Below are 10,793 nucleotides of genomic sequence, written 5' to 3'. Positions count from 1 at the left end.
CCATCACATCATCTGACTGTTGCCTAGGCTGCAGCTCTTCCTCCCATCTCCCAAGGTCATTCCCACAGATCATTACACATTACACATTATCTTTCTGCATGCCAAGCTGTATGCAAAATCCCCATGCTACCACCTGAACATTGACCCCACTCATCTTCAGACAGGAGCCTTCAGCAGACTTCCCCAATCTGGTACCCATGGTCATCAGTCTGATGAGCAGAGGAAACCAAGCCTTCTTGGTAGTGGCCATATTGCTACAAAGCTCCAGTAGATGTATTCCCTTCTGCTGTAGAGCAGGTATCTCAGTGAGTCTTGACACCTTCTTTCTTCACTGTTGCCTTTCAACCAAGGCTGCCTATGACTTAGCTATAGCAGATTTCTCGAGCCCTTTTCATGTATCACCATAAACAACTATATATTTTGAGATACACCATTATGCAAAGGCATTGGCTGAGAGAAGCAGTTTATAAAAACATTGAAATATTTATTTAAATAAAACTTAGAACTATAAATCACAAGAAGGAATGGGTGGGCGGAAGTCATAACCAGGGAAAGTTATCATCTCTGATCTCTTCACTTCCAGATTGGGGCCCGTTGGATGTTCCCTGATGTTAGAGAACCTACTGTGTTCTTCACAGACAAACAACTTTTTGTCATCTTCAGTTGCAATTTCTAGATAGGTGTGGTAATTTTCCACTGTGACGCAAGCCTTTGGGTTGTATGGGAGGCTTTGTATGTCTGGAGTAGACTGCAACATCAAAGAACTGAGGAGAATGTCAGAACTTGATGCAGATGGCCATTCTGCCAGCCCATCTTTGAGGTCAACTTTGCATTTGAGTTTCCAGTGGCCTGTTCCTAAACTGTGGAAATGAAATCTTGCTGACAAAGGAGATGGGAGATGAGAAGATTCCAGGTGCTGAGGAACAATTCTGCAGCACTTATCTGTTGGGTCTTTATCTTTCACCAGCCCTATTACTGAGGAGGTCTCCACAAGAGAGAGTGATGAAAGGGAGGCATCCTTGTTGCTTGGGTTGCCTTGAAAAAAGCCATTGGTGCAGTAAGGACTCAAACTCTGGGCATAGGAACCGCCTGGAATGAATTCTATCTGGCATTTTTCTTGTTCTGTTGGAAAGCTATGATTATTGGGCCATGCCACCACTAACAGAGAAATGCTGGGACCAGCTTCTAAATGAAAGACACATCTTGAAACACAAGTCTCATGTAGAAATATCTGTGGTAGAAAAAGAGATGAGCAATCAGTTAGGGGGAATACAAAGCAACTTGCTACCAAATAGACCTGGCTGGACATTAATTATTTCATCTAAAGTCCTTCTTTAGGTATACTGTTCTTCGAGGTACTGCCTGTTGTAATGGTATGTGAGAAAAACCTTGAGAGACAGCAAAAAGGTGCTGCAAAGGGAACGGTCAGATAAGAGAGGACATAGCCCACAGCTGCATAATGGGTGGAGAAAGAAGCTCAGAAGGGAGCCTCCCCAGCTTCTCAGGCTGTAAAGGAGATGGCAGATTTGTACTTTCAGACTTGCAAGATTGATGTCAGCCTTCCCAGGTAGACTAGACAGGAAACACAACCAGTTGAGCTAATTTTACTTTATTGTAAGGCTACATTAACAGAATCTTACAAATCTGAAAATACAAATCTCCTGCCATCTCTTTTACAGCCTGAGAAGCTAGGAAGAGTCCCTTCTGAGCCTCTTTCTCTTCCCATTATGCAGCTGTGGGCTAAGCCCTTTCTTATCTGACAGTTCCCTAGGCAGCATCTCTTCACCCCATCTCACATACCAGTACACCATGGAGAATGGGTATGGGAGAGGTTTTTCTCTCCTGAGAAAATTGGAACCCTGGACTTCTTTCCCAAGGTCCTCCTGTTATAATACCATTGTTTGCCACTAGTGTCTTCAAAAGAGCTTTAGATGCCAAGGCCTGTCTTGAGGTATTAAATACAAGAACTGTCATACAGGCACTTCATATACAGTGCTCATCGGCTAATGCTTGGATTGAACAAAACAATCACCCTTCACTCACCAGTGACTTGGGGAAGTCCATTCCCTTAGAACTTAGGTGAAGGTAGGGCTTAAGGAAGGTTCTCCCAACCACAGACAATAGGATGACCCCAAACAGAGTAACAAAGCTAATAACAAAAACTGTCCAATAGTTACCTGAAAAATGGAGAAAACAAAAGAGCATAAAGGGATGAAGAACATTGAGAAGAAGAAACATATTTCTGTAGCATCTTATCCCAGAATTGAGGACAAGAGACTTTTCCCCCAAAAAACCTGTAGGCCAGCTACATCTGGCCCTTGCACCAATAATTCTGGGAATTTCAGTTCAGCATGAACCATCTAGTCTTCATTTGGAGAACACTTTTGGGGTAGTTACATTTGTATGATTTTATTATTGTTACTAACTCATGCCCCAATCTTTCAAATAGCAGAAACTTCAGGGGTGCAACTGGCAAACCACTGATTTCAAATATTGCAAACAAGTTCAGAAACAATGCCCTGTCCTATTAGAATAATGTGATGCATTTGCATTATGGGAATCTATCTCAGGAGAACATGACTTGCACTTTTCTCCATCAAACAAGAGTCCATAATTTATTGACCCAACTGATTTACACTTCAGGAAGAGAATTCAGGAAAAGACATCAAATAGGAGAGACTCAACCATTCTTACTTGTTGGGCTTCCTGGCATTAGCATACATTCTACAGCCTTCTTGGCTGGGTGGTTGATCACTTCTGCTTCAACACAGTAATTGGTATTTGGCTTCATGTTGTGAAAGATGTGCTCCAAACTCATCGCGTATTCCAAATTCGCATTCCAAAAGTCTCTTCCAAGTTCATTAGCCATCTTGGGGAGAAATAGATGTCAACATGGCCATCCAAATTTAGAAATAACACTCAACAAGAGATCAGCACTACTTCTCGTTTCAATTTCTTACTAGAAATCCTGAGGTAGGATGGTCTGTACACAATTAAATATTTCTGCTTCATTAGAAAGACATAAACATGCAGTTTTATGCACGGTTTAACTATCAGCAAGTACTGCATTAGTGATTTTTCTCTTCTCGGGCAAATGAGATTTTCATTAAGGAGTGCTTTAGATATGCTGAACTGCAATTGCCATTGGCTTCAGCCATCATACTGGTAAAAGGTGATGGAGTTTGCAATAAAACATACCAAGAAGGCACCAGACTAAAGAAGGATGGCTCAGAGTGCTGATTTCAAAAGCTAAAAGCCCCTAAGACTGGAGACCCAGAATAGGATGATGGTTAAGGTGTTGGACTAGGACTGCAGAGAACCAGGTTCAACTTCACCTGGATCCACAAAGTTCAGAGGATGATTTTGGGCCAATTGCTATCTCTTGGCCCAACCTACGCTACTGAGCTGTCACTCCAGGGAAAAACTGGAGGAGGGAGTCCTATGTACATCATCTTGGGCTCTTGGACAAAAGGCAGTATATACCTCTAAGGAATAAATAAATGAAATAACTCAGCATCTTCATTGCTTGGGAGCAGAAGAGCTGCTGACTCAAGGCAATGGGAACAATGTCCAGCAACAACTCCAGGTGGGTTGATTTGATGTAATGTATCTTTACACACCATTGCTTTTTGGGTGCTTCCATCTTCTCCCTGGAGGGTGAGCAGAACTTTCAGAAGAGACAAGATCACAGAAGAGTCCTTTTCCTTCAATGGAGTCGGGGGCAAAGAAATCGACACACTAAGAGTATGTTCTGTGATAGTCAGAGAAAGAACGAGGGGACCGATAATAGCTATGAAGCAGGAAGAAGATATAGAAAGATGCAGTTAGCAGGATTTATCTTCATCCATCACCATCCATCTTTTGAACATCAATGCTAAGCTGCTTGCTCTGTTCAATGTGGTTGGGGGAGTCAAGTTGCATTAAATGTGTCTGGGTCTGTTTTAAACCCAGAGTGGGAGGGGAGGCTCAATTAGGACTGAGATTGCAAGGGGTAGTTAGGAAGTCCAAGCCTTCCTGATCCCCCTTGTTAACTTGTGATGGAAGTCACATCTGTCCATCTCAAACTAATATGGAAACTCCCTTTAGGCCAGAGGTAATGGTGGTCTTTAGACCATGTGATTTATACAAAGAATGAATAAATGCTTCCTTTGTTTTGTCTTTAATCCTTTATCATTCCTCTTCACAGAAACAGTTTTATAAGAGAAAGAGTTGAACAGGCTAAAAGAAGTTTCCCAATCCACTTTCCCCATTCTGTTTCCACAACAGGCTTGATGAGGTTAGTGACGGATCTGGCAGATGAACCCACATGCTCGCAAAACTTGGTTAGTGTTAACTTGGGGTAAGGTTTTGTGGCTTAGCAAGTTGTGCAAACCCAGCCCATCCAATAAGTTTAGGATTTGGTGTGTAGCACAAACCCAGAAATTGGTTACCTAAGTAATCCGTCAGGCTTCACCCAGATTACTAGCAGGCAGAAATTCAAGGACGAAGCTCTTGATCAGCTAGTTTTATTACAGATTCCAGAAGCTGTAGACCCAACCCATGCAGATCGCGGTCTCAAAGTTCAGCTCTGATGTCTTTCAGCTACCTGTGCATGCTACTCATTACTCTGTGTCAGGAATGATTGACATCTGAGTATTTTTATAGAAATGGACCTGTCTGGTCCCAGGCCCCCTGCTTCTTTCCTTGCCTATTCCAGCCTTCCCACACCCAGGTTAAGCATGTTGTACGGATGTGGCCCATGAACCATCATACACATTCTCTTCCCCCCTCTATGTCTTTGCTTGAATCCTCAATGAAAACAGTTTCTTACTGTCTTTGTAGAGTTGCAACCCATTTGACTTGGCCCATTCAGAAAGTATGGATCCATCCCGGGCTCTCACCCTGGCATGGTAGGTGCTGAAAAGCTGGGGCAGGTGAAGCTGGCAACTCTGAGTCTCTTTCTGATTATTTCCTTTGCATGATACCTCTTTGATCCACATAGGAGAAGATCGGTTACTAGAAGCAGAAGACATAAAGTACAATGGGATTACCATTTTTTTTCCACTCCAGAGAAGCCTGGAGGTCAGGATTCAGTCATTATTTTTATTATACTATATTTATATCTTGACTTTCCTCAGGGAACTCAACCCAACCTATACAAAGGTGCCTCCTCATTTTATCTTGACAGCAACAAATGAGAAAGTCATTGGTTATATCTCAGTGCAGCATATCAAACCAGGCACTGAAATTTAGTAACTTCCATGAAGATGTTTTTTGTTTTTTTTGGGGGGGGGGGAGGCAGAGAAAGGGTTAAATATTATGTACATACAGCCTAGAGCTGCTGAACAAAAACACAAGCATTTATCTGCTGTACAGAGAACAAAAAAGATGGATCTTGATTATATTCATCTGCTATTGACATAACAAAGAGACATGCTAATTTCATTCATTCAATTTTTAAGCTTTCCCAGTTGACCAAATTGGGCTGATGGGATCACTGGTCTATAGAAGGAAGCTTTATGTATTCAGATAAAGTAGGAGTGAAGAATCTGCTATCCACGAGATATTGCTGGACTTCAACTCCTATCAAATCCATCCAGCATGGCCAACAGACAAAGTCATGGAGGATGAGTTGATAGACCAAGTACATCTGGACCGGCACAGTCCTCCAAGGCTGAAAAAAAAAGAGAGATAATTCTGTACCTGTTACTTCTCTCCACTTCATACCGAATACTGTCAGTAATATTTGGGGTTGGCTGCCATATTAGGCGGGGATAAAAATTCTCCGAAATTAGCATCACATTCCATGGTGGAAGAAGCAGATTCCCTTAGAATGAAAGAAATAATTAAGAACTTTGGAAGAAGAAGGGATCCCCAGCCCATTTGCTGTTTTCATGTACAAAAACACAAGGAATTCATGTCACAGGATTGGAGCGGAATCTTCACCGTTTTAAACTTCTGCTGTCCTGAATTTGTTGCATGTGAATATGATGCCAATGGAAGATGGGACTTCAGTACAAAAGTGTTATTTAAAAAGAATAAAATGGCTCTGCATGATCCTTTCAGAATTATTTTTTCCAGTTTTCATTACTTGTCCATTCAGGGTAGAGAAAAAACACCCTCTTTCTATGCAGAAGATCCTGGGATCAACCTTTGACATCTACAAGAAGGATTAGGGCAAGAAGATCCTGCTGGAAACTTTGAAGAGATGCTATTAATAGTCTCTCCTGGTGCTCTCCAGAATGTTGGACTACAAATTCCATCAACCCTACCAAGCACAACCTCTGGTCACATTGCTAGGAATGACACTAACTGTAAGTCAACCTTTCTGAAGAACATTAATTTGAGGAAAGTTAGTGTAGAAACACTGAGTAACCGTCAATCTGGAGATCATACATGGTTCTGAGGTTCTTTTGGTAGCCTGCCTAGGAATCCCCTCTCAACAACACTGCCAACATTCTTTAAGGTTTTCACAACACACTTAGCCAGGCCAGGTAAAGATCTTGCATCTGCATTCATAGAACGTGCAAACCTTGCTTAGTTTTAACTTTAATTAGTTGTTTTCAGCTTCCTGTGCTGGGAAATCTCAATCGCTTCAATTAGTTTATGACTCAGCATGTTACACAACCCCAGAAAACAGACTAATTCAACAACCAAGGAAAGTGTGTGGTATGATTTTTTTTTTAAAAAAAACAATGCTTAACATTACCCCAACCACCCCCTCTCTAAATAGGAAAAATTGAGGCAATAGCAGTTCCATCCCTCTGAATGGCGCATGATACTTAGCACTAAAACAAGAACACCTTCATATTGTAGAGGAGGGTGAAGAGTTTAGGCTGAATCCTTGTTATTTCAGAAAGACCCTCCTGAGAAATTAGAGTTTTCAAATCCTTCCATGCTGAGTTACAAGCACATCTCAGACCTGAAGTTGTTCAGCATTCTATTCACAAGCACAAGCTATTCCTCTCTTTTTCCTTACAAATAAAATACTTAAATGTCATCAAGTAGATCTTTCAAATCTTGAAAGATGTTAGGACAATGTTTTTCAAACTAGGCAACTTTAAGAAGTGTGGACTTGAACTCCCAGAATTCCTCAGCCAGCATTCTGGGAGTTGAAGTCCACACATCTTAAAGTTGCCAAGTTCATTCAGCCAGAAAACAAGTCCAAGTCCACACATCTTAAAGTTTGAAAAACACTGCGTTAGAGCAAACGGTCTCCTTACTCCGTCTACTCCACCCACTGCACTGCCCGCCGCTTTGCAGGATATTATCCTCTCCTTGTTTCTGGAACTGGAATGAATGCATTGGATATAGAAGTAAATCCTCTTTCTCCACTCACAAAAGTTTCGGGAAAAAGCTGGCTGAACTTGGTGGGAAGTGTAGTCCAAAACACCTGGAAATCAGCAGATTGGGGAACTAGCTAAACCACCAGTTTGGATTAGGTGCTATGAAGACAGAATGGAGTCCTTTTCCAAGCAACCTGGCCAGGTTTTCTGGCTGAATGAAGCAATCAGACTTACCTTCCTGGAAAGAGTGATCCAGAAGAAGCAAAAATACAGTCCATAGCACAACAGCCATTGTCTTGGTTCTATTTTCATTTATTTCCGGGAATCACTTCTAAGTCACCAGCAGGAAAAAAAATGAAGGCACAAGAATGCACCAATCAATTCCACCAGAGGAGTTACTCTGCGTGCCAGTAATTTATGTGAAATACTAGTTGAACTCTTTAGGACTCAACATGCAACAGGGCAGGGTTTTTTGGGAGTGTGCCCAGTGCTGGGGTTGGAAAGCCAATTCCTGGGGAATATCTAAGAAAACTCGCTCCAAACTTCACCATAAGTCTGCTGGTTCCAAGTCCAAAGGAAGCCTTAGAGTGTTGAGCTTCTAGAACAGAGAGGTTTTCTCCAGATATTGCAAGCAAAGCCACAGCTTCATTCCTGAGCATATGTCATGCTTAAGCAATGTTCCACCACAATAGCCGTTCCATGCAAGTGCACGAAATGTCTCTCAAGCTCGCAAGATTCTGAATATGCCCACCAGCCTCAGAAGCCCTGACAGAGTGACCACGAACCCTACTTTACAGTCAACTGTCCCGTTTAAAGGCTCTTCTGATTCAAGACGGTCTGGTTGAAGTCCAGTTCAAAAGAGAGCAGGCCCTTTGAAGCTGCCAATCATCTGGTTAACAGGCTGAATAAATACCCATGTCTCTTTGTGTGAGATTGTACTGTTTCTCTTTAGATTATTGCATGCGTTCTGAACTGGTGCCTATAGGCATACGTGTTGTCTCAGCAGATGGCAGGAGTTGGTTGAACTTGTCTGGGCTCAGGAGCTCAGCATGATTAGCTTGTTTAGGTCTTGGATGAGAGACCTAGAGGAAATCCCAAGGTGACTGGCTAACCTGGGAGTCCAAAAACATTTTGGAAGGAGGCAATGGCACTCTACTCTCCTACTGTTGTAAGCTGTTTAGATACACTGGTAATATAAATACATATAGGAACTGCACGGATGCGTTCATGAAGTCACCAGGAGCCAAAGAAGACTTCACCTATTTCATTTTAAGCAAATGTAATTATGTGTCCTTTTTTTGTGGGGGGGGGTGTCTTTCATTTCGGTGAAACTATTTTCATCTTTTGGGGGGGGCTTGGCCTGTTTCCAGCACTCAAAAGTTTCAGTCACTTTCTCATCACCTTCTCATGAACTATACAAGCCCACCCTGGGTAATGTACTCGTACACTCTGGATGGATTGGACTACTACCCTTATTGTCGCAGGACCATCAGGGGGAATTATGGGAATTTTGATCCCACACTAATGGAAGCTTCTTGACTGGGGAAGGCAGATTCATGGGATAAAACCCTTGGAGTCCAACAGGTCAGAAAGGACCTGGTTCTCCCTGGGAATGACACATACATCAAGAAACACATTCCACTAGGGAAAAAAAAACACTTGGCTCCAACTGGAGTTACTGTGAAACTTTGAGAGTTGAAGGGAGACTCTCTGCCAGCATCTAGAACGTGGCATGAGGGTTCTGCATCACACGAAGAATGTCACAGCAAGGAAATCCACTGGTTTCCTCTACGGGCCAAGGAAGCACAGCTGCAGAACGTGCTCTGCCCTTCCCTTCCTGAAAGAGCATCCATTAAACTTGAGATCAGCCCATCCCATTCTTTTGGTCAGAGGTATTGCTGTTCTAGTGCTTGACTTACTTCTCGTGACTAGTGTCTTCTGCTGATCTGTAAGTCACTTTTTGGACTGTGTAGGGTGTTCAGGGAATGAGCTTAAAGATGGCAGGATGCTGTGTCTGGCTTTGCAGTATTGGGAGAGGATAATGGACTGACCCTCTCATCATTCCTACCAACGTGGACCCTCTGGAGGTGTGTTTGGCCCCAGCCTTCTTGCACTTTGCAAGCAGGTGAAGTCAGTAGTATTCCAACACACCTTTGGCCTGTCAGCCCTTCAAGGCAGACCAGATTAGGAAACCAAAGTCATGCAGGCCAATATTATGTTTATTATAAAGATATAGTAACAGAATCTTGCAAGTCTGAATGCACTCCCCCCCCCCTTTATCTTCATGAGAGCTAGGGAGGGTCTGGTCTGAGACGTTTTCTCAGGTTACAGTTCTGCACCAAACATGGGATTCTTTTATCTGACTGTTGGCTTGGTAGCGGCTCTTCCTTCTCTCCCTCCAGGCCATTCCCTCTGCCCACCACAGGCCCTAGATGGGGTGGCTATCACAGAAGTTTCAGCTACTGTTCTTTGTTATTGCTTTTTACTGCTAACTTAATTCTTGTCTGTGCTTCTTTTTTCCCAGAGCGTGCTAGGATGAAGGCAGGCTTTAAACATGGTTAAACCAATCAATCAATCATTTGAAAGAACTTTGCGGATATTCCTTTTGGTCTCCCTCAGGGAGACTTGTTGTGTTCAACCTTTTGTATGAAGTGACCTGAGGCTTTAGCAAAGGAATGTATCTTCTATGAATCACCGTAAACATGGAATGTGTGTAACAGGACTGCAAGAGCTGAGTGTATTTCATATGGTTGGCAATTCAGCTTCATTAGAGTCTATTAATATTTAAAAGCACGAGAGGATTAATGATGCTCCATAGCACCTTAAAAGCCAGCCAGATTCTGCATCCTTCCATGCTTGCTTCTCCATGGAAACAAAACACAGCCAAAATAAAACAAGGTGGAAACTCATCTACAAGTCCCAAGCAAATTCATTTTGCTACAGCCCCCCTGTAAATGCAAGCAAGCCATTATTTTCCATTTTCCATCCATAATATGGAGGTCATAGCACCACGCCTAGCAGAATTGTTCTCACAGTTGGAAAATTTGGCAATGCATCCTTTGGTCAGGGGATACTCCACTTGACTCTAATTTAAAAATATTTTAAAAAGAGCAAACTGACATGCTATGAAGCATCACACTACGTATTTATAATCATGGCCCTCTTAGGAATTCTTAAAAACTAAAAATGGCTGGCTCTACCCTATGGTTTTATCTGGACTGTGCTCACCTGCCTAGAAAAAAAAAGCCATAAAAATCAGCAGCGATGGCAGAAGACGTAGTGCAGGGGGTCAGTTACAATTGCTGGCAAAGTGACCAACATCAGCAGCTTGGCTTCTGGAAAGCAGGCGGTCGACGGCTGGCCGTGCCCACCCTGGCCGTCATTTTGTGACAGCGCTCTCAAAATCCCAAATGGGCCAACCCGCCTGTGAAGGTTGCCTCCCCTGGTGTGAAATGCTCAAAGGTCAGTGTTTGGATGGCATTTCATCTGGGTGACATGGTCTTGGAAATGCATCTGGACACTCTCATG

General features: G+C 42.8%; 1 protein-coding gene across 1 annotated transcript; it reads right to left on the bottom strand.

The window, feature by feature from the left end:
• Positions 1 to 468: 468 nt before the first annotated feature.
• On the bottom strand, positions 469 to 8,488 carry LOC103059302 (interferon upsilon receptor 1-like). The gene is made up of 7 exons (XM_025162974.2): positions 7,500 to 8,488; positions 5,683 to 5,806; positions 4,811 to 4,995; positions 3,621 to 3,790; positions 2,695 to 2,869; positions 2,044 to 2,177; positions 469 to 1,231 (listed from the first exon to the last, which is right to left on the bottom strand). The coding sequence occupies exons 1-7, from the start codon at positions 7,555 to 7,557 to the stop codon at positions 506 to 508; spliced, it is 1,572 nt and encodes a 523-aa protein (XP_025018742.2). The 5' UTR covers positions 7,558 to 8,488; the 3' UTR covers positions 469 to 505.
• Between the last annotated feature and the right edge of the window lie 2,305 nt (positions 8,489 to 10,793).

Source organism: Python bivittatus, unplaced genomic scaffold (genome assembly GCF_059951505.1).
Source record: "Python bivittatus isolate LINGU-HERP-01145 unplaced genomic scaffold, Pbiv_v1 ctg000670_np1212, whole genome shotgun sequence".
Classification (NCBI taxonomy): Eukaryota; Metazoa; Chordata; class Lepidosauria; order Squamata; family Pythonidae; genus Python; species Python bivittatus.
Note: the sequence above shows the minus strand (reverse complement) of the source record. Positions and strands in the feature narration are given on the sequence as shown.